General features: G+C 51.5%; 1 protein-coding gene across 2 annotated transcripts in view; it reads right to left on the bottom strand.

The window, feature by feature from the left end:
• Positions 1 to 24,663, bottom strand: part of GSG1L (GSG1 like) — a 219,235-nt gene that overhangs the window by 71,526 nt on the left and 123,046 nt on the right. For both annotated transcript variants that reach the window (XM_023616075.2, XM_023616076.2), the window contains exon 3: positions 15,526 to 15,678. In XM_023616075.2, coding sequence (XP_023471843.1) covers positions 15,526 to 15,678 — 153 coding nt within the window. The remainder of the gene's footprint in view (positions 1 to 15,525; positions 15,679 to 24,663) is intronic.

Below are 24,663 nucleotides of genomic sequence, written 5' to 3'. Positions count from 1 at the left end.
TGCATATATTGTGAAATGCTCACCACAATAAGCTGAGTTAACATCCATCACCTCACATAGCTACAATCTTTTTTTTCTTGTGATGAGAACTTTTAAGACCCACTCTCTTAGCAACTTTCAAACATACAACATGATTGTTAACTTTAGGGACCATGCTGTACATCACATCCCCAGGGCTTATTTATCTTATAACTGGAAGGTTGTACCTTTTGACCACCTTCACCCATCTTGCCTACCCCCCAACCCCCGCCTCTGGCAACCACCAATCTCTTCTCTGCATCTATGAGTTCGGTTTTTTTAGATTCCACATGTAAGACTTGTTTCACGTAGCAGAATGCCCTCAAGGTCTACCTTGTTGTCACAAATGGCAGAATTTCCTTTTTTATGGCTGAATAGTGTTCCATTGTATATATGTACCACATTTCCTTCATCCATTTACCTGTCGATGGAGCCTTACTTAGGTTGTTTCCATGTCTTGGCTATTAAAAATAATGCTGCAATGAGGGGGCTGGCCCCGTGGCCGAGTGGTTAAGTTCACGTGCTCCGCTGCAGGCAGCCCAGTGTTTCATTGGTTCGAATCCTGGGTGCGGACATGGCACTGCTCATCAAACCACGCTGAGGCAGCGTCCCACATGCCACAACTAGAAGGACCCACAACAAAGATTATACAACTATGTACCAGGGGACTTTGGGGAGAAAAAGGAAAAAATAAAATCTTTAAAAATATATATATAAAAATAATGCTGCAATGAACATAGGGGTGCATATATTTCTTCGAGACAGTGATTTCCCTTCCTTCAGAGAAATACCCAGAAGTGGAATTGCTGAATCATATGGTAGTTCTATTTTTAACTTTTTGAGGAACTACCATACTTAAACAAAGTTTTACTGGAACGTGACTGTGCCCATCTTATATATTGTCTACGGCTGCTTTCAACAGCAGAGCTGGGCAATTGTGACAGAGGCCTTACAATCTGCAAAGCCTAACATACTTTACCACATGGCTCTTTGACAGAAAAAGTTTGCTGACTCCTATTCTAGAACAATGTCTCATGCCTAGGAGCTCCATAAATATTGGTTGAATGAATGAATGAACCAGCGAGAGCTATTGGTATTCTCAGAATCCTACCATTGTAATTCATTAAGAACACACACATAAACACCCACAGCTGTATTCCAGACTTTATTCAACAGTGGAGGGTCCCCAAGGGTCTAGGAGCCGGAGAGAGAGGTGAACATAGAATTAACTTTGATAATGGGTCTGGTGTACAGTAGGGGCTCAGTGAATGATGGTGTCTTTACTACTGTTTTCTCTGTGCCTCCTCCCTCCCCCACCTCTCTGTCTCTGTCTCTTTCTCCCTATGTGTGTGTCTCCCTCCATCCTAGTGGGTCTGTTCATCTTCCTCTGCCTCCCCATCTCTTTTCTTACAGGGATCTTCCACTCTCCTAGCCCTGGGCAGACTGAGATATGATGAGGAAATACTTTCCACTGGAGGTCCTGTCTCAAATCTGACACACCCAGAATATAGCCCACTGTCCTCCTGATCTCAGGGGACAACTCCCCCATTTTCCCATCACAGTCACAACCTGGGCGCCTCAACAACTCCCAACCTTGTCCCCTAGCTTATGGATCATCAGGTCCTGTCAATTCCACTTCTCTCAAACCCATCCACAGTCCTCTGTTCCCACTGTGACCGACACCCACCTAGCCTCACAGGTGGGCTCCTGGTATCTGTGGTGGCCCCTTCCTCTACCCGAGAACCATCCTTCTAGAACTCACCCCTGACCTTGTCACTTGTTTGCTTAAATCCCTCAGTGGTTCCCCATTGCACTCCCACCCCCGGCGAGGCTCGCGTTTCCTAGCCTGGCATGCAACCCGGGCCACAATCCCACCCAATTTTCCACTTCCCCACCCCCACCCAGCACCACTCCAGGTGAGTCACCTTCCTGCTGAAACCCTTAATGACTGGCTTCCTCCCCGTCGTCCATGGAGACAACTCAAGCCCTGTACCTTCTGCCTCTGCATCTCATCTCTGTCCTCCCCCTGCTCTCCAGGCTCCTCCACGGCCACCCTGGCACAGATCATCAACCAACACCGACTGGGGCCTTCGCCCTGCTATGCCCTTGCCTGGAGCACTCTCTCTCACCCCCTCCACCCCCACTGCCTCCTCACCCAGCTCACTCCTGCCATCCTTTAGGCCTCTGGGAAGGCCTCTGACCCCGAGCTGGGGGGGGTCCCCCAGGGCTGTCACACCCAGGGGGTGCAGCCTTGAGACTCTCTCCATATCACAGGCCCAGCCACTCATTAATTCACTGCCTCCCCCACTAGACACAAGTCCCGGAGGGCAGAGAGCCTGTCTGCTTGTCTCCCCGGCACTGGGTCCAGAGGAAATGCTCAAGGACTATTTGTGGGAGGAAGGAAGGGAGGAAGAAACGAGTGAAGAATGGATGCTGCGCTGTGCCGTCCCTGGAGCCTCTCTGCTTTGTCCTCCTGCACCCTCCACGGCAAACGTTTTCCCACTCTGCCACCATCCTTTAAGGCTCAACTGATGCTGAGTCTTTCCCCAAGTTTCTGTCAGCCCCGGGGTGGAGGGAACCCTTAGTTGGGGCGTGGGGAGAAGCTGGCCATCGGAGCCCACTGCCCCAGCTCCCAACAGTCCCACCAGCTGGCCTCTGCTCCCTGCTGCCCACCCGGCGACAGTCACAAGGAGAACCAAGCCCAGTCGGCAACAAGGAGTCGGGAAAAAAAATTTTAAAAAAGACGCGTGGTTCCGGTAAGCGGAGAGAGGCCCAGGGGACCTGAAGCGAGCACTGGACTAGGAGAAGAGGTCAACTCAAAGGACTGGCAGGCGGACAGGCTGGCATTGGGCGGGTGACTTCCATCTTAGGAAAGAGGCGGGAAGCTTTGAACTCTTTTAAGGACGCGGCCATGGGATAATACTGTGCAAAGTGTCCCACAGGCAGGGCCAGCAGAGGCTCCACCCGCAAAGCAGGACGCTTCCGAGCGCAGGAGGGCACTGTCGGGAGTGACGAGGCCACTGTCCTGGGCAACCTCGACCGTGGTCACGCACCCTTATGTGCAGAGCCCTTTCCCCGGTCCCCGCAGCCATGTCACTGTTCTTGCGTGAGAGCCGGGTGCTGTCTAACGAGCAAGTTCTAAGGACACGCCCTCCACCAGCTCTTCACTTGGGTGGGTCCACTTCACTGCTCACACCCGTCTTGAGCTCCTTTTTCAGGTGGGGACACAGGGAGTCAGAGAATATAAGTAACTGGCCGAGGCCACACAATCTAAATGTGGCCCAGCTGGCATTTGATCGGGTCTGTCTGGGTCCAAAGTCCACGCTTGCTCTAGGGCAAGTTGTCCAGCCCTGAGCGTCTCTCTGCAGTGCAGGCACGTGTCCACGAGGCTTTGCTGAGGGCCAGGCCCTGCGCAGGCCTTGGGGAACAGCAGGAAAGAAGAAAGATGAGGCCCCTGCTCTCACAGAGCCACCTGTCCAGGACAGTGTTTCTCAGCCAGGCGTGGCTTTGCCTCCCGAGGGACATTTGGCAACATCTGGAGACATTTTTGGGGGTCATGACTTGGGAGGGGGTGATACTGGCACATCGTGAGTGGAGGCCAAGGACGCTGCTGAACATCCCCAGGATAATACCCAGGACAGCCCCTCTCCCTCTGCAACAAAGAATGATCCAGCACAAAATACTGTCCCAAGGGTGAGGAAACCTGGCCTGGAGGGGAGAGAAGCCGGCAGAGAAGGAAACAGGTTAATGTATAAATTCTTTCCTCCACTCTGCGAGCACTTACCGAGTGACTACCACGGTTCAGGCGCGATTCGGAAAGCAGTAAGAAACACTCGAGGGAGTGGAAAGCGGCTGGTGAGGGGCAGGCGTCGGAGCTGAGGGCTGAGCAGGGGGCCTGAGTGAGGGAGTGTGAGGACGGAGGCGCAGGGTCTGCCCAGGGCCTGGCCGGGAAGCGCTCAGGGAGGGTGAGGAGCAGAGAGCAGGGGCTGCTGGAGGAGACGGAGTCAGCGGGGCGGGAAAGGCCGAACTTCATAGTCGTGGAAAGGAGTCTGGATTTTATTCTATAAATGCAACATTTGATAAACACCAACTAGAAATGGCAGAAACAGACTTGAAAAACACCTTAAAATGATCAAATTAGGCTAAATGAGAAGTGACTTCCACATAGTTTGAATCTGTAAAGGAGCCGGAGCTTTCTCACACAGAGAGCTGTGCATTTGGTGAATATCGACTTCAGGTCAGCTGTGAGCGCGCAAATTGATCCACAGGCGCTCGGGTGTGGCTGGATAACGTTTAAGATGCTAATTCACATTGCTTCCGCTTTATTTCCCCCTCTCCTTTGCCTGCGTCCAGTGGGCGAGAGGCTCTGGACTTCCTCGGCGGAGGTTCTGCAGGAATGGGGGAAGTAAAACCCACCTGCAAAGCCTTCCCTCTGGCTTTCCTCTTCAGAAGCCTGGCTTCACTGAGGAGATGAGGACAGGGCCCTCCAAGGGGCAGAGAAAGAGTGAGCTGTCTTCTAGCCCTCAGGACAAAAAAGGCTTGGATTTTCCTGGGCTGGGGCAGGAAAGGGAGCTGAGGGTCTGCGGTCATGTTTTGTTGGCTGACATGATCATTTAAAACATTTTGAATTAAGAAGTTAAACATGATCGTTTAAAACATTTTGAATGAAGAAGTTAAACATGGTGTTACCACGCGCCCCAACAATTCCTCTCCTAGGAAAACATGTCCACACAAATACTTGTACGTGGATGTCCACAGCAGCATTATTCATTTGAGCCAAAAAGTGGAAACAACACACATGTCCATCAGCTGATACATGGAGAAACAAAATGTGATTTTTCTGTTCCATGGAATATTACTCAGCAATGAAAAGGAAGGGGTGCCAATACATGTTAGGGCATGGATGAACCTTGAAAACATCTTGCTAAGTGAAAGAAGCCAGTCATAAGAGACCATATATTGTATGATTCCATTTATACAAAATGTCTAGAATAGGTGAATCTATGGAGATAGAAAGTAGATTAGTGGTTGCTAAGTAGACTAGGGGTTGGGGTTGGGCATTGGTGGAAAATAGTGACTGCTAGTAGACAGAGGATTTCTTTTGGGAGTGATGAAAACGTTTTAAAATTAGATTATGCTGATAGATAAAAACCATAGATTGTACATTTTTTTTTATTGAGGTCACATCGGTTTATAGCATTATATAAATTTAGGTGTGCATCTTTATACTTCAGATTGTATGCTCTAAATGGGTGAACTTTATGATATGCAAATTATATCCCAATAAATATCCCATACTACCTAACATAATCTACAAATTCAGTGCACTCCCAATGACATTCTTCATGGAAATAGAACAAAGAATCCTAAAATTCATATGGGGCAACAAAAGACCCCGAATTGCTAAAGCAATCCTGAAAAAAAAGAACAAAGCTGGAGGCATCACAATCCCTGACTTCAACATGTACTACAAAACTATCGTAAACAAAACAGCATGGTACTGGCACAAAAAGAGACACACAGATTAATGGAACAGAACTGAAAGCCCAGAAATAAAACCACACATCAATGGACAGCTAATCTTCAACAAAGGAGCTGAGAACATACAACAGAGAAAGGAAAGTCTCTTCAATAAATGGTGTTGGGAAAATTGGACAGCCACACGCAAAAGAATGAAAGTAGACCATTATCTTTCACCATACACAAAAATCAACTCAAAATGGATCAAAGACTTGAAGCTAAGACCTGAAACTATAAAACTCCTAGAAGAAAATATAGGCAGTACACTCTCTGACATCAGTCTTAGAAGGATTTTTTTGAATACCACGTCCACTTGGACAAGGGAAACAAAAGAAAAAATAAATAAATGGGACTTCATCAGACTAAAGAGCTTCTGCAAGGCAAAGGAAACAAGGATCAAAACAAAATGAACACACCAACTGGGGAAAAATATTTGCAAATCATAAATCCGACAAGGGGTTAATCTCCATAATATATAAGGAACTCACACAACTCAACAAGAAAAAAACTAACAACCCAATCAAAAAGTGGGCAGAGGAGATGAACAGACATTTTTCCAAAGAAGATATACAGATGGCCAGTAAACACATGAAAAGATGTTCAACATCACTAATCGTAAGGGAAATGCAAATCAAAACTACACTAAAATATCACCTCACCCCTGTTAAAATGGCTATAATCACCAAGACAAAAAATAACAAATGTTGGAGAGGGTGTGGAGAAAAGGGGAACCCTCATACACTGCTGGTGGGAATGCAAACTGGTACAGCCACTATGGAAAACAGTATGGAGATTTCTCAAAAAATTAAAAATAGAGATACTCTACGATCCAGCTGTCCCACTGCTGGGTATTTATCCAAAGAACTTGAAATCAGCAATTCAAAGAGACTTATGCATCCCTGTGTTCACAGCAGCATTATTCACAATAGCCAAGACGTGGAAACAACCCAAGTGCCCATTGCCTGATGAATGGACAAAATCATCCCATTCGCAACAACATGGATGGACCTTGAGAGTGTTATGTTAAGCGAAATAAGCCAGACAGAGAAAGAAAAATACCGTATGATTTCACTCATATGTGGAAGATAAACAAATACATGAACAAGGAGAACAGATTCGTGGTTACTAGAGGGGAAGGAGGTTGACAGGTGGGCACGAGGGGTGACGGGGCACATACATACGGTGATGGGCAAAATAATAATGTAAAACTAAAATTTCACAATGTCATAAACTATTATGACCTCAATAAAATAAAAAATAATTTTAAAAAATTTTTAAACATTTTGAATTAAAACTCAGGAGATTTTCCCGTAAGAACCCAGATTTTGGCTTTCCCTGAATGCCATGCATGTTTCTCCGTGGCAACAACGGGCTGCTGCTGGGCACGCTCTGCCAAGTTTGCCACGGTCCTCATGTTCCCTGTTGTACTCCATCTGGCAGCTTTACCCACTTATGGCACCCACACGGTCCCTGTGGGCAGTGCACTCGAGACCTCTGAGCTGGAGTGACGAGACCACAGGTCCTGGAGTTCCCAGCCTTGTTCTCCCATCTCACGTCTGACCCTGGCAGCACAGAGCCCTGGGGACCAGAGGGACCCCGTGGACAGGGCACCGAGGTTCACGGCAACATGCATGGACCCGCGTGGTAGAAGGGCACCTGGACGGCCACTCCCCAGCCCTGTGCCTCTGTTTTCTCTACTGTAAAATAGGGGACAATGGTAGCACCTGCCTGCACAGGGCTCGACAGAGGTGATGTGTTTGAAACGATGCCTAGCACGTGGTGGGTGCTGGGTAAGGGGGAGCCATTGAGTCCATAATTCCCGTCTGCAATTTCAAATCCCCAGGAGTTCTAGACTCCGAAAGCTTCTCCATAACTCACTTGGCCACAAACCTGACTTGGCCTGAACTCATTTAGCAGCAAAGCATGACCTGAATGGATGTGAGGCTTTGACTGTCTTTATTTATCCCCCAGCATGAATATTCATGTGTTGTACTGCAGAAGTATGAATGTGTTTGCTTACAGGTGCCGCCCTGGCCCCTGCTGGGGGTTGATGTAAGGGATGGTCTATGTTTTATGTTAGCTCCCCAAACCTGAAGATGTGTGATGAGGATGATGATGACACAGACTAACCCCATCCCCTCTCGTCTGACATTGCATAAGACCACACAGTTGCAGCACAGCCTCAGGCAAAGGCAGCAGGGAGAAAAGCCCTGAAAAATTCTGAAGATGAATCTTCCACCAGCCCAGGAGGATGGGAGCGTCGAATTAGACTCAAGTTCCTCCTTAAACCCCCGGGTGCAGGGGATGAGCATTGCACGGGCCAGGGTAGCTTTAGAGGACTGGGTGCGGGCCCACTGCTTAGGCCACTGCTCATGGGCACAGGAGAGGTTGGAACAGGGAGTTGGAGAGGGGCAAAGCCACCGAGGGTTTCTCACCAGGGCCAAGTGGGCCCAGCCCTCTTGCAAATGCGTAAGGCATTTGTCCCAAATCAGAGGAGGCTGTCCTGGCCCCTCCCTCCCTCAAATGTTATCCATGGCTCCAGTCTGCCCAAACAAACGCAGCTGCAGGCAGGTACAGCTCCTGTCTGCCTTTTATATAGTAAAGAACTTGGCTGGCCTCTTCCCCTGGTTCCTGGGAGGGAGACTCTAAATGCTTGGAATTTCCTGAGTAATAGGAGTGTCTTTGTTGTTCACTGGACCCCAGATCACACCTGAGTTTATGCTAATGAATGAGATGACTCAGGATGGCGGCGGTCACCAGAAAGACCAGCCATGGGATTAGAGGGTGAAGGCTGTGAGCCAGACCCCTCTGGGAGGGCTGGGGCTGGAGACTGAGTTCAAGCAGGTGGGCGATGATTCGATCAGACATGCCTACGTAACGAGACTCCAGTAAAAACCCTGGACGCCAGGCTCGGTGAGCTCCCTGGTTAAGGAAACCTCTGAAGTGCCAGGAGGGTGACGCTCCCAGATTCCATGGAATCAGGTGCGTCCAGACCTCTCAGGCCTCGCTCTCTGTGTCTTTCCTTTGACTGGCCCTGATCTGCATCCTTTATAATAATCCTGTAACACTGACGACAGCGCTTTCCTGTGTTCTGTGAGCAGTTCTAGTCAGCTTTCGAACCTGAGGGAGCTGGGGGAACCCTGACTTTGGAGTCAGCTGGTCAGAAGTGAGGGTGGCCTGGGGGACCCCTGACCTTGTGGCTGGCATCCGCAGTGGGGCAGTCTTGCTGGGGCCCGTGGCATCTGACGCCAGCCCTGGGTGGATGGCAGGGGTTGTATGGCACCAGCTGGTGTCAGAACACCCCCTCTTAGCCTCGATTTGACCTTCTGTGGCCGACGCTGTCAGTCCCCCACCCACATCCCCTTGGCCCACACCAGAGGTCACCTCTAGCCTTGGTGGCTTCTTTCCTCAAACACTTGCTTTCTTAGGTGGAGAAGGCAAGAAATGCTGGAGAGTTACTGCCTCAGGGGTGACCCTAACCAGTGACACACGGGAGCTGGTGAAGAAATCTGCAGCTTTCTCATCCCCAGGGGACAGTTCTCAGGGCTGTCCTACCCATTCTCTCAGTGGGCCCCCGGCAGGACAGAAGCCCAGTTGCCCACAGTGGTCACCTGCTAAGCAACACTCCCTTTGTTGGCTCTCCTCCCTTCCTGTCTGACTTCTCCTCTCTCCCATCGTACTTCCCGGACTCACCTCCCAAATAAACTACCTGCACCCAAATCCCCATCTTCAGGTCTACTGTGGAGGAACCCAGTGCAGACCTCTGCCGTTCCTGGGGCTCTGAGTCCTTTAGCTCCACTGCTGACCTCCTGATAATCTCCCAACTTAACAAGCTGTTAGCACTCGCAGTCAGCCAGTTCCTTTGGCCAACCACTTGTCCACCATTGAATAATAATTGTGTGTGGTCCATGGCTAAGCCCACACCATGGTGTGCCTCGGGAGCCAGGCCTGGCTAATCAGAGTATTTCATCATCTGGCATGCTGATTGTTCAGAAATGAGTCTATGAATCTACTTGGTCCAATCATAGGCCTCCTTGGAATTTTGCAGGAGCTGGAAAGGAGTTCTCTCTACTTCTGGAATCTTACGAAAGCCTGGAGCCGCTTGTGACCAAGTGGAGAGGGCCTGACTGAGAATCATGCTAACACAAGAAGGCTGAGTTTGAAGATACAGCTTCCTGAATACATGATCACTTGGATGCAGTCATACCTGAAGCCTAACCCCCTGTACTTTTCAATTACATGAACCAATAGATTTCCACCACTACCCCCTTTCTTCCTTCAGCTGATTTGATTGGGTTCTTGTCACTTGCAATCAAAAGAATCCTTAATAAAATGGAAATACTCATTTCTCTGACTTAGACCCTCTGCATTTTTAGACACAAAGATACAGGAAAGTGGGGACAGCCCAGTGGTATAGTGGTTAAGTTCACATACTCCACTTCGGCAGCCCGGGGTTCACAGGTTTGGATCCCAGGCACGGACCTACATATGTCAAGCCATGATGGCATCCCAAATACAAAACAGAGGAAGATTGGCACAGATGTTAGCTCAGGGCCAATCTTCCTCACCAAAAAACAAAACAAAACAGAAAAGTACTTGCTCTCTAAGGTATGAGCAAGAGACCCAGTTTGGCCAGGGCAGGGGGACTGAACAGAGGGACTTATGGGCGTGGGATTCTTTCAGCACAGGCCCAGGGCGGCAGAGGGGGCTGGTGGAATTAGGGTCTCAGAAAACTCATCCTCTAATATTACGTGACAGTTTACAGCAAGAAGTTCCAAATCACCACACTAAGAGTAAGCACCAAGAAAAAGCTAAGGAAGCAAGTGAAGGGTGGACTGGGGAGGAATTCAAGACCACAGGAAACCTCACTTGGAGGAAGCTGCGGTGACTGAACACAAAACTTAGATGCCAGCTTGCCGGTGGCCAATGCAAAGGCTGGCAGGCGGGGTTCCCCAGCTCGCCTTCGAGTCCCACCAGGTGCGAGGCCAACGGCTCTGCCAACGTGCCTTCCTGGGACTTGCGCACTTCCTGCCCGGCGCTGGCCACGGCCCAGGGAGCTGCACTTTGCAGGCCTCGAAACTCGGGTCCTGAGGATTTTGGTGGCCCCACTGGTGTCTGCAGAGCAGTGGGATTTGCACGCTTTGTCCCTCAGGCGCCAGGCCCCCAGGTCCCCAAACTCTGTCCAAAACACTGGCGGCGTCCACCTCGCCAGCCGTCCAGCAGCTTGCTCTCAACTTACAACTCACTCTGAAAACAGCTCCCGAACCAGTTCCAAAGAGTCATCTCGCCTGTGGTCGTTTTTTGTTTTATCTCAAAATTTCCTTTTCTCGTCACTTAACAAAATACTCTTGCTGACTTCTCCACAGGTCTGATTATTTCCCAGAAATGGTCATGTTTCTCCTCATGTCAGTGCGGTTTTTACTAAAAGCCCACAGTTAGCTGGGCCATGCGGGAATTCTCCAAATGACTTATATTTTTTTCCTAAGTAGATCGGCCTCATTTTTCAGAGGAACTGGGGAAGAACAGACATCTGCCAGCCTGCTCTCACATCCCTTCTGGAATATAGGACCCTGGCCACTGTGGGAAGGGACCATGGCCCAAGGAGCTCCGTCTTCTCCAGCACACCTCAGCTGAAGTCACAGGACCAGACTGGGGGCGGTGTCGGGGTGGGGGACGCTGGCAGCTGGAGCCGCAGCCAGTCTGGAATTGGTCTTGCTCAGTCCTGCGAGAAGCAGAAAAGCCGTGGCCCAGTGCAGGGCCACATTATGACTTTCATGGGCCCATTCCTCCATAAAAGAAATATTAAAAATTACATTTATGGCTGCAATGGTATAAAGACAAATATAATCCAGTCCAGATTCATTCATATATCTTTATTATTACTATATTCATTTTTTTCCTTCCGATTTTAAAAGCAGTCAAAATTAAAGCATCATGTGGGTCCCTAGAAGCACTGTGAGCTCCAGGCCCAGGGCCAGTGGGCCACGATCACAGCCCGGCACCCAGCCCTCGGGCCGCCCCGCGCTGTACAAGCACCATTCTCTCAGGAACACGGGCTTGGGAAGACAGCCCTGCTGGTCCAGCCCTGCACCCCTTCTCCCTTCACTGAAGAGTCAGAACCCCTTGGCCATAGCCTCCTTGTGACAGGGCTGGTCCCTGAGGCCATGCTCTGCCCCTCAGTTTCTTAAGGACAGCTAGGAATAACAGTAACAACGATGACATCCTGAATCCTGGGTGCTGAGCCCTGTCCAGTACGCTTTTTGTGGGCAAGTCAGTTTTCTCATCTACAGAATGGACATAATGCTAGGGGCTCCCTCACAAGGACACCAGGAGGAGTAAAGATATTAACCCACATGGCAGACTTAGCCTGGTGCCAGCGCATGGTGGCATCTCAGTCAATGCTGGCTATTACGATTAATCATAATCAACTGGTTCATTATAATAATTAATTACAATAATTGGTTCGAGTAGGGGCTGCCCAACTCTACTTTCTCCTCTACCCTAGAAGGTGTTGACCTTGTGCTGAGGACCCCTTGGTGTGAGGTGGTCTGGCAGCATCAGAGCCCAACGCTCTGCCCACAGGGACTCAGTCGATGGGCTCTCCCCTACCCTGCTCACCCACTCCTTCCCCTCCTTTAGGAGCAAACCAGAAGCCCACACCACCTCCTCCAAGCCCCTCACCACCCCTTCTCCTGTGCTCAAGGGGCTCCCAGAGGCCAGCTGCCCGGTCCCCCCGGGCCAGGCAGGTCAGAGGCTTGGTTCTCTCTTGGTATTGGGTTTCTCTGGTCTGTCTTCTCTGAGGCATGAACACAAACTGCCTTTTCTCTACCACTTGCTGCTTGGTCTTATTACATCATCTGGTTGCTACAGACCTCTCAGTTACCGTTTTTCGAGGACTTAAAAGTCTTCTCCCCCGATCCTGGTCACTCCTGTAGCTCAATGCTGGGAAAAAGGGCACACGCTTTGAGGCCAGCAGGTGCCAGGTTTAATCCCAGCTCCACAACTGACCAGCTGTGTGACCCTACGGAAGTCAATTAACCTCCCTGAGCCCTGCATTGTTTACCTGCCTGAACTTACAGAGACAATCTCATTTTCTTTAGCAGTGGGACTCCCTGCTGGAAGGAAACTCTGATGAGCACTTTGAGGCAGGGGAAGAGGCCCCACCCCCACCCCACAGGAGGCCTGCTCGGAGAGCTGGAGATGGTGCCTGGGGCTGACCCCGCCAGCTTTTGTTTGTGACTGGAGTGCGCAGATGAAGGGGGAGGGCCAGATGCTGGGTGGAAGGAAAGGAAAGGAGAGACAAGCCGAGGAGGGGAAGGAGCATGAACACCCCTCAGCACGTCACAGCCCACCTGTTTATCATCTCCCTCCTCCTGTTCTCTTCCCACCTTCCCCATCTTGGGGGTACCACCACTCATCCCATCCCAGGCCAAACGCCAGCTAGGGGACAGCCAGATCAGGAGCTCTGGCCATCTGGACCTCTGAGCCCCTCCTCAGAATAATGTTTCCAGCTGCATAAAATAAAACACAGATTACAGAGGAAACCAGTGATACTGAAATACACTTAGCAAAATAGTCAAACAAAGGTGTGCACAGGAATCTATGTGCTTCTTCATTAGCATATTTGATAATAAGGTCCAGCAGAAGTTCTAATAAGTATTGCACTTTTTTTGAAGAAGAAGAATACTGGTCCTGAGCTAACATCCATGCCCATCTTCCTCTACTTTATATGTGGGACGCCTACCACAGCGTGGCTTGATAAGCAGTGCGTAGGTCCGCGCCCAGGACCCAAACTAGAGAAGCCCGGGCTGCCGAAGTGGAGCACGTGAACTTAACCACTGCACCACCGGGCCAGCCCCAGTACTGCACTTCCAAGGGAGAGCACTCCACGGTATCTGCCATCACCGTAGCATATATGAAACTTGGATTACTGTGCGTGAATGTGGCCTCCATCCATACTTGAGGGACATGCTCAATGTCAGGTACAAGCTAGGAGAAACAGAGATGCAGCTTTCCCCTACCAGGCTCAGGGACCCCTTGAATTCTGTGGACTCCCAACTAGGAACCCCTGACCTAGATTCTCTGTTTTCCATACCCCCGCCCCGACCCCACCCACCTCTCCTGATCAGTCCACAGGTCCTGCTGACTTCACCTCCTGGCTGGAGGGTGTGCGTGTCTGCATCCCCCATTTCCATGGCCACTGCACCGGGTTGGGGCCTCATCCTTTCTCACCTCCTGACTGGCCTCCTGACCTCTACTCTTGCTCCACGCCATCCAGCTGCACGTTAAACCCTCATCCAGAAATGCAAACCTGCCCATATCGCCCTTTGCTCTGAATTCTCAGTGGCTCCCTATTGCCTATGTGGTAAACTCTAAAGACAACCGCACGGCACCAAGACGCTCACCCAGCTCGCCAGCCACACTTCTCAAAACTCCCACCCTCCCCACTGTCTGCCTTCCTACCATTGTGAACTACTTGAAGTTTCCAGAGTATGCCACCCCACCAGGCCTTTGCCCATGCTGTTCCCTCCACCTGAACGCCCTCCCCAGGTTGTCCATCAAGCAAATGTTTATATTTTTTCCAAGTCTCGGCTCACATGGTGCCTTGCCCATGCCCCACCCCACCCATGCCCACCCCCTGGGCAAATGTGGTGCCTCTTCTGCCCCACTGCCCCACGCCCACGCCCGGTACACAGAGCTCAACCCACCATGTTATAGTCGTGTGACGAGTCTTTCTCTCCCAGCACTGCAAACCTTTGACGCCCCCAACTCTAGTACAGTGCCTGGTGCCCAGAGGCCTTCAATGAGCGTTGGTTGAGTAAATGAATAAAAGATGAAAAAAAAAGAATAAACAGGCTCTCAGTCCTGAGTAGCTGGGAATGGGGTGAGCAGGAGCCAAAACTGACCCTTCGCTATGAGGATCACTGTTTTCTTTTCTTTTCTTTACCATTATGCCTGTGAATGACAAGTTCCGCATGTTTTGATGTATGGAGCGTGCCGTAATTTCTTGAATTCAGCCCTCTACTCTTTGAGGGATCCCTCTGTTATGTACATATCCTAACTGGGGGGTGATTATTTCCCTTACCAAAAGGTTTATCATTTCCGTTTCCTTAAATAGAGAGTTCTTCCAATGCGTGAAGAATAGGATTCGATTTATAGAAATTTAATTCACATGTGGCTCTTTAGGAACAGATGTCTTCCGCAGCCAAGCCAGCACTGTCTGTCAGGCCGCCTGACGCTGCTGTCTACAGCTCCTTTACTCCCTCTGGCGCACTCCCTGCTTAACCCCTTACCACTGGATCCGTTGAAACTGCTCTGGGCACCTGGCCCCCTGATCCAGCGGCCTTTTCCTGGAGTCCCCCCTCTCCACCTCCCTGAGTCACAGGATGCTGCTGACCACCCCATTCTTCCTAAAACCCTCGAAATCCTTGGCTCTGTGGCCTTTGCCCACAATCTCTGCTCCCCTGGGCTTCCAGACGTGTTTGTTCATCTGGCTTCCTCCTGGGCATCTCAAAGGCAAATGAGCTAAAGCAGGTGAGGGCCCTCGCCCATCAGGACCCCCTTTGACACCCCTGTGAAAGACACACCCACCCGCCCATGCTCACAGCCACCTCCCACTCCCTTGTGCCACAAATTCAATCCATCACTGGCCGCATGGCGCTCACCTCCTGAACACATCTCCAGCTAACCCATCTCTCTTCCACATGTGCTAGGGCCCACGAGCACTGCAGCTGTCTGTTTCTGGTCATTTCTATAATCCCAGTCCTCAGCACCATGCCTGGCATGTGACAGACACTCAATAAACACGCGCTGAATGATGAAGTGAGCAGACGAATTCCATTTTACAGACTGTACAACTGAGGCTCAGAGAGGAGAAGCGATGGCCCAGTTGGAACAGCCAGGCCCCAGGGCAGCTCCGGCGGCCTTCCTTCTGCTCTAAGCAGGGTGCGTATGGAGTGTTCTGGCCGGGCCTGGGCCCCCGCTTACCTGAGAGCACCGTGAAGACGGCCGCGAAGGCATTGAGCTTGAGCCCGTCGATGACATTGCTGGACTGAAAGAGCTCCAGACACATGAGGCTGAAGCCAACCACCAGCAGGAGGATATAGAGCACCTCGGAGACTACCGACAGCCACAGGACCCCTGCAGGAGAGAGGCAGAGAGGCCGTGAGAGTGAGAGGAGGGACGCACGGCGTGGGCGGGGGCGGGGGCAGGGAGTGGCTCTCCCTGCATGCACCCCACCCTGCCCTTTGGCCGGGGTCACCTCGTCGTTTTATATAAGACCTCAGTTCTAGGGTGGGTCCTGACTGGGAAGATGATCACGGCCGCCCATCCACCTCAGCAGGACCCGCTGTGCAACCTGAGCCTCAGTCAGTCGGAACCTGGCACCCTCGGTTGACGGGTACTGGCCCAGGATGGCCTGCAGCCGTCAAGTGGGCCCACTCAAGTAGGAGGGGAGAACTTGCATCCTGCAGGTAGACAGACGAGAGGCTGTCTTCCTCTTCTCATCCGTTGGATGACCGCTGTTGGAAGCCATCTACGGCCAGGAGGGCCCCTGCCCTGGGATGAAGCTGCTGCTGCAGAGCAGAGCAACGGAAAGACCACATCATGGGCCCAGTAACCAGCCCCGAGGGCGTCCCTGTGGTTCAGCCTGTCAGAGTGATGCTCTCTGTTACCTGCAGCTGTAAGTATAACTCACACACATCATGCTTGCTCTCAAGGGACACCTTTTATCTGTACTGTACCCTACCCCACTTTTTCTAGAAACCACCAGTACTACTCCCACAGCTTCAATCTCGTGGTTCTCCCAGGAGCTGCCATGTTCTGATGTGGTCCTGCCTTCCAGGGCATAGCTGATTGGTCCATTATGATCATGTGACCTAGAATTGGCCAATCAAAGCCCTTCTCTAGTAATCTGAGCTTGGAACCACTGAAGTAGGAGGGAAGAGAGGCTCAGATGAGACTCTGGGCATTCCTACAGTGTGAGTGCCTGGTTCCAGCCATTCCTGAAGGCCAGCTGCTCCCCTGCCCTCTCAGTGGTTTGGCTGTTCAAACCTTCTTTGTATTCCCTAAAAAACTACAGTTCTCTTTTCCCCTAAATTGGTCCAAATTGGGTTACCATCATTTGCCACCTAGTTTAGGAGGCATCTTCTGTTCCTCCCATTCCACATTATCCGCTCTTCTCCCTACATGCTTTTTATTTGGAGAGCCCCTTCCTTCTCTCAGTCTCTGCAGGTCAATTGCAGTTGACTCACATCCTGGCTTCACATTTGGGCACATGACTCATATCTGGCCAGTCAGAGCTCCATGTCCACCCTGACTCTAGTCGTTGGTTCAGGACGGAACCTCTCAATGCCTCAGTTTCTTCACCTATAAAGTGAGGATAACAATAACACCTATCTCATTGTATTGTGCTGCGCAGATTCAGTTACACAACAATGTAAAGAGTTTGTGCCTAGCATACATGTGAGCTCAATTCATGGGTATTGTTACAATTGTTGTACAGGAGGAACAGTCTGGGGACTGGAAATGGAGCCCAGGGCTCTTCAGTGAGGTTAAGGCTAGAAGGAGAAATGACATTGTGGGAGCAGATAAGATTTCTGAGAAAAAGGGTAGAGGATGGAACACATCCACCAGACTTACCTTCCAAGCCTCACTACCATACAGTTTGAGCAAGGCCCACACTTTACAGAAGGGACCATGGACCAGGCGAGGCCAGACAAAGATGGACATGACCCAAGTCAGTTCAACCCCAAGTTAGCCATAGGACTTTTGCTGGAACTACTGAGAAAGAAAGTTCTTTTCTTTCCACTGGGTTTGAGACTGGGAAGATGTAAGGATGAAACTGACTGAGTCACAAGTGGCAAAGGTCTTCTTGAGAGCAGAGCCAATGCTAAGGAAGACAGAGCCAAGAGATGGAAGAAGATTGTGTCCTATGGCATTGTTTGAGCCTCTAGATCCAGCCATGCCTGAAGCTGCCAGTTGTTTGTTCTTTCAGTCACTTGAACCAATTAATTCCTTGTCTTTGCCTAAGCCATTTGAGGTAGAATTTCTATCATTTACAACCAATAATCCCCATCTTCAGCCTTTCTGTTCTCTGAAGCTGTCGAACATGTCCTTCCTGCCTCCCTGCCTTTGCACAGTTGTCCCTTCCACCTGGAATGTCCAAGGGGCAGACAACATATATTGTTTAGTAAACAAAGCAAACAGACAGCGGTTTCTGAGTCCTGATCTGTTCCCTGACAAAGAATCCAGATTCTCAAACACCCACTATCATTCCCAGCACAACGGGGCTTTAGAGCTTTGGAGAACTTTTCTTTTTTTCCTTTTTTTTCTTTTGCTACAAAAATATCGCATCTCCTGGGCAATCCCCTGGATTTCTGTAAGAGAATCATGTGCTCCTGGCAGCTTAGATGTTGTTGAAACACCCTCTGGCACCATGCACTCGCAGCCTCCGAGGCCCTGGGCCGGCCGAGGCCCACCAGGCAGCGGGAGGAAGGCAGGAGATGCAGGGTGAGCTGGGCCATGCCAGGAGGGCGGCCGTCCCCCGGGGAGCCTACTCTCCCTCCAAGCAGCCTTCACCTCCAGCTGCTGTTGCCCTCCTGGTGGGCAGAGGCCGCCCCTCACCATGGTGTGGTTCACTGACTCAGCCGACTCGGCCACTCCCCCGGGGGTGCTCTCCTCCTGCCCACGTGGGCCCCGGGTGTGCCCCCCCATCCCACCTCCCCTCACAGCAGGGCCCAGCTCTGCTCTTTCAGAGGGGATGGGAGATGGGTGGGCGTGGGGGGTTGGGATGCTCTGAAGGAAGTTAACCATAAAGAAACAGGCAGGGGGATCTCAGACGCCTGGCTGGGTTATTTATGGTTGTTATTCCCACCAGATTTATTTTCCTACCTTCCCTCCAGGCTCAGAGCATCTATCTCAAATTTTTAGCCGACCCAAGCCAAGGAAATGAATAACAGTAATCAGAAAAAGAATTGTTGTTGTTGTCATGCTAATAGTAGCAAAAATAGTCACAACAAGACCCAACGGTCATCAGGCACTTACCACATGCCAAGTCATACTGGACAACGTTGGTGCCCCACCCAATCTCCGATGCCTCTTTTGAGCGTTTCTGCCTTTGAAGGATTGTTCTTGGGCAATTGGAGTCCATTTTGCCCATCTTCTTTCAGAAAGTGCCTGGAAACTCACATTTCCCTCTGCACTGTCGTCAGCCGGTGGCTGTCCACTGGCCCTGCCCTACAGCTCTGGCTGAGACAAGCCCAGGGTGTGACCGTGCTGCAAAGCCCCAGCAGGGCCCAGACTGAAGCTGCCCTCCCCGGGCCTGGCCTGACATCGTCCCCTGCTTGCCTTCCTCCCTCGCCTGTCCTGCGTCCCCAGTTCCCTAACCACTCTCCCTGGGGCATTTCCTGTCTAAAGGACTGGCACGTGGATCCTCACGGCAGGGTCTGCTTCTAGGGACCCAGACCTCAGACACTAGTCACGTGCATTATCTCCCCCAGTCCTCCGAACACCTTTGCAAGATAGCGATGTAGGACCCATTCTACAGATGAGCAAACTTCCGTTCAGAGGGATTAAGTGACTGGTCTATGCCGCTAGACAGTGGTATGGTCTGGGTTCAGATCCAAGCCTCTCTGACTCCAGGAACCACCACGGGTAAGGAGGCTGTAAGCTGGCAGAATGGAGTGGCCACTTTGAAGTATATCATTCTCCACTCTTAGGCTGGTCACCGGGGACCGTCTGGGTGTGGGGCGTAACGGCTCTCATCTACGTGCTCTCCAGCATCCCAAACAATTCCTGAACCAGGATTCCTGCAAGAGGATGGCCTCTGAGCAGGATAAGGGAGCCATGGTTCTCAGCAATGTCGAGCCCAGCTGGCCACCAGGTGTGGTGGGGAAGGAGGCCACAGCGAAAGGCAGCTGGGTCTTGAGGACACTGGAAGCCAGGCAGGTGCAGGCGCGGTCCTGACAGTCTCAGCAAGGGGAAGGAGTGCCCGGGGGCCCACTGGGGACGGATGTGCAGTGGGGCCTGCTGTACTCCATGCAAGACGATGGCGGCCTGAGCCGTTGCGACGGTGGGATGAGAACAAGCGGGGAACTTGATAATTCCGGAGGGGCGGGCTCGGTAGACTGCTGACCCATGAATGCGGTGGCAAAGGAGAGGGAGGAGTCCAGAGTGCAGCCACGTTTCCAGCTTGGGCAACTGAGCAGACATGACATTCTTCACTGAGAATGGGACAATGCTAAGGCAGGGAGGCGACAAGGCCTCTCCTGCACATGCAGAGTCTACACCAGCTGCGGGACCTCCAGTGGGGCTGTCCAGGAGGCCGCTGGAGCTCAGACAGAGATGGCAGCATTGGCAAGCCGTAGGCACTCACTAAACATCGGCTGTGATTGTCAGAGATGGCAGCTGAGGCATGGGAGTGGGTGAGATGCCTGTGAAAGCAGGCGGAGCAAAAGAGCCAAGAGAGGGAGGTGGAACCCAGGGGAAGATCAATACTCAGGGAGGGGCGGGGGAGCAGCTGTGAAAGCGCAGTGACCCCGTGGGGCCCCGCCCACCCCTGCCCTCAGCACCATGGTGCGCTCTGCCCCCTGCCAGCTCCTGCAGCTCTCTGCCCAAGGGCTTGCCTGGTCACCAGAGCCTGTCCCCATCCTTCACCTTCCTTTGGGGCAGCTGGACTGTTGGCCGTTGACACCACCCTGGCCTCCACCCCAGCAGCAGCCCTCAACCAATGCCTGATGTGAGCCGGTGGGTAACACTGGGGGTGCCATCTTCGCATCTGTGCTTCCCACTGGGGGAGGTGTTGTTAGACCCCAGCATCAAATTGTCTGATTCAAAGTGTGAACAGCTATTCACTTTTCCACCATTTTTTAAATTCTTATCACTTTAATCAAAAGAGTCTCTGTTTGGTGCTGATGTGTCCTTAACACCTTTCTAACATTTGTTAATTATTTAAAACAAGTGAAGGCTCAGAATCTTCAGCACTTCCTAGGCCGACTGGAAGAACATTCTGACAGGTGCCTTCTGTGCCGGCGATTCTCTATGGCCCCAATCCTGCCCCCTCACCCCAGCCCATTGCTCTCCAGCCTTCTGCCCTGCTCCATGCCCCGGGGATGGGCTCCCCAGAACTGCATGACCAGGCTCCCTGGCCTCTGGTCAGCAGTGGGGGAACCAGATGGAAACTGAGGGTGGGAGGAGAGAGGTCAGCGTGTTTCTGCCCCGCTCCCTCTCTGCCTCGAGCCACTTCTCTGGCAGTGGCTGCATCCTCTTGCCCATGGCTACAGCTCCCGAGGCTCGAGGCTCGTCTCCCAGCTGCAGCTCTTACAGGCTCCAGAACGCTCTTCCACCCTTTCTCCTTCCCGCCCAAGGCTGGTAACAGCTCCCCTCTGTTGCCAGCCTTTGGGGGCCTCAGATTCTCTAAGTCCTTCCCACGCCTAAGTTCTTTCATTAAAGTGCCTCATTTGGACCACTTGGGGGATTCTGTTTCCTGTAGGGACCCTCCCTGGCACATCATTATTATGGCAAGGGATGTAATTAGAGGCGTGATCTAAGCCAGCAGTCTCAGGGTGGGCCCCAGCAGCAGCAGCAGCAGCAGCCACCCTTGAGAACTTGTGATGCAAATTCTCGGGCCTCACCCCAGACTTGCTGAGTCAGGAACTCTGAGAGCGGGACCCACCTGTGTTTTAACAGATGATGCTGATGCACACTCCAATATGAGCACCACTGATCCCAAGTTCCCCTCTAAATGTACACATGAAAAAGTGAGTCACCTTCAGGAAAAACTGAGTTAATGCTAGAGGGTAGGTGTTGGCATCTGGCAAATAGAGAGAAGGCGGAACGGGAATAATGAAACAAGTGGTAATCGTTGCGTAGTGCCTGTCCCACAATGAGCGCTCGCTATTATTATGAGTGTCACAGAATGCACGCGTGTGTTAATCAAGGAAGTTGCAGAGGCAGAGGGCTGGCAGCTCCGGGCTCGGGCTCGGTGGCCGGCCTTGCCTTGCTGACTCTGGGAAAGGCTCAGTAATCACAGAGATGACTGCTTCAAGTCTCTGAAACTTGCCACTAGTGGCTCAATTTGCAGCCGAGAACTGGTGACCTCCCAGGGCCAAAGAAATGAAATGATTTCTCATCAGGTGCGGGGCCTGTGGGGTGACAGCTAATCCTGTTAGCTGCACTTTTTGCCTTTTTACAAAACAGCTTCGTGAGGCCAACTCTGACCTTCCATTGATGGAATTGACGGGTCTGCAAGAACGATTTCCCTTTCGCCCTGGATCCCTCTCTCGCTAAGCTCCTTTCCAGGGCCGGCTCCCTGGCTGAGTGGAAAATCATGGGCGGGACCCATGTCCTGGATGTGTGACTTTGGCTGTGGTCTTACCGCTATGGCCCTCAGTTTCCTCATTTGAAAAAAGGGCATAACAGACTTGTCGTGAGCATCAAATGAGACAATATCTATAAATTACACAAGCCTGACACTTGGAAAGTACTTAAGAAAGTTCAGTATTACTTCCTAATAAGTATAACTATTAGCAGTTATAATAATTATAAGAGGTGGTGAGGCATAGGGGTGAAGAGCAGGGACCTGGGCCAGGCCACCTCGGTGGACACCTCGCTCTGCCAGGTACTAGCTGGGAGACTAGGCAAGTGACACACTCCTCTTGGACCTGTTTTCTCTTTGTAAACTCGGGATAGATATAGGACCCACGTCGTGGATTATTTTGAGGACAAAGCGAGTGAATCGATGAGTAAAGAGCTCAGGGCAGCATCTGGCAAGTAGTAAGTGTTACATAAGCATTAGCTGTTACTATTGTTGTCACTGTTATTCCCACGGGATGTGGCCAAGGGGTAGGCAGCCTGGAACAAGTGCGTTTCAGCCACCAGACAAATAAAAGGGGAATTGTTGCAAAATCACACGAAATCCCAAGACACAACAGCATTTCCAGAGAAAACATTTTTTCCCCCAAAATCCATCAGTTTAATATGTCAAATCAATAAGTCATGGCGCAGTGGCCGCTGGCTGTGGGCTCGGTGACATGCCCCCTGAAGCCTAGCAGGTTAAATCATGTAAATGACGCGGGCTGGGACCTCTGAGGCTGAGCTCCGTGACAGCAGCTGTTTGCAAAATGTCGATGCTGGAAGCTCAGGGGCAGGGATACACCGGGGCTGGGAGGAGAAGGCCAGAGGCTTTGGAGAACCATAGGGAGGGACTTTGGGGGCCGCTGGGCCCCCAGCCCTCTGTCTACAGATGAGAAATGAGCCCAGAGAGGGGTTAGGACATGCTCACATCACAAAACTGGCTGGGGGCAGGTTAGTGTAGTGGCGGGTCTTCCACGGCCTGGGCTCCTTGATGTGGCCTGACTGGGGGGTGGGCTGCCTCCATCAGAAGCACAGGGATGGAGGTCTGGGGGAAAGGGGCCGCCTCGAAGAGGAAGCTGCAGTGAGACCAACGGACGGTGGCTGCACTGCATGTCAGCAGCCTGAGTTTGAGCCTGACGCTGTGGGACCTCGGGAAGGCCCCTGTGCCTCTGTGGGTCTCAGTTTCCCTCCTGGTAGAACAAGGGGACTCTCAAACAAGCTGCCAACAGGCCGAATCCAGCCCTCAAAAATGTCTTGTTTGGCCCACACAGTATTTTAAAAATATCTGAATTCATTATCAACATTTAAAAATAGGAGACTTCACATAAAAATCCAGATTTCTGGATTCGTTTGCAAAATGGTTAGCTACAGCAATATCTGACCCACACGCCACACTATGGCGACTGCGGGCCGAGCTGAGGCTGCCCTCCTCAGATTGGGGTGTGCTTCCGGGTCACACAGACCTCACCTGGCCCTCGCCTTCAGGGACCCTGCCTAGCTCTCGTAAACATTTGAGTTTACAGCTCTCCATACAATGATGTCTAAAGTCATTTCTACCCCTCACAGGCTGCAGTGATACAACATTTTAAGACCCTTTATGGTCCCCCCTGATATTTACATGTAGGGGTGAAATAGCCAGCAAACTCTTAGTTATCTAGCTTCTTCAGGGAATGGGGGTTCTAGCAAAACCACGCCACCCCACACACGAGGGCGCCAAAAGGTTTCAAAGAGTTAGATTAAAAGGAAAGGCATTCAGCTCTAAAAATATGGCCAGATGGATTTAACTGAGCCAAGAGCATAGATCTGAGAGCCACTCCCAAGGGTCGTCTTATCCACTGCAGCCCCACCTCCTTCCCACGAAGGCCTGAGAGGGCGGGTGCCTTGCCCAAGGTCACGACACTGGAATCCTCCTTTAATGAGTCAGATAGAACCCTTAGGCTTTGACTGGAGGTCACGGTGGAGACCCGCAGCGGCGGCTCTCTGAGACGTGTAACAGAGCGAGTGGGGACAGGATGTTGCTCAAACGCCAAACAGCTGCTCTGTGAACGGCCTGGGAGGGGCGGTTTTCCGTGTCACCATCTTTTCGAGAGCCATCCTTTTCTAGAGACTTGTTACTCAAAGCGGGGTCCACAGACCAGCAGCAGCAGCCCCGAGGAGCCTGTGGGAAATGCAGAATCTCAGGCCCCGCCCAGACCTACTCACTCGAGATCTGCATTTTAACCAGATCCCCAGCTGATCTGGATACACGTTCAAGAGTGAGGAGCACTGCTCTGAGGACGAGGTTCAAATGTCTTGGTGTGGCATTCAGTGCCCTTGACAAGCAGGCCCAAGCAGCCCTGCCCACCTCCACTCTTGGCACCGGCTCCTTGCTGGCCATTTCCTGTCCTCCTGTGCCCAGCATGGTCCTAGCCTTTGGAGTGCTGTGCTCTTCTGGGGTCTGCTGAATGACGGTCTGCAAAGATATCCACATTCTCATCTCCAGAACCTGTGACTATGTTACCTTACATGGTGGAAGGGACTTTGCAGACGTGATTATGACCTTGAGATGGGGACATTATCCTGGATTATTCAGATGGGCCTAATGTAATCATAAAGGACCTCATAAGAGGAAGGCAAGAGGGTCAGAGTCAGGAATAGGAGATGTGACAGCAGAAGCAGAGGTTGGAGTGACACGAGGCCATGTGCCAAGGAATGACGGCGGCCTCTAGAAGCTGGAAAAGGCAAGGAAACAGATTTTTCCCTGGATCTTCCAGAAGGAGCACACCCCTCCCA

Source organism: Equus caballus, chromosome 13 (assembly GCF_041296265.1).
Source record: "Equus caballus isolate H_3958 breed thoroughbred chromosome 13, TB-T2T, whole genome shotgun sequence".
Taxonomy (NCBI): Eukaryota; Metazoa; Chordata; class Mammalia; order Perissodactyla; family Equidae; genus Equus; species Equus caballus.
This window is presented reverse-complemented; position numbering and strand designations above follow the sequence as displayed.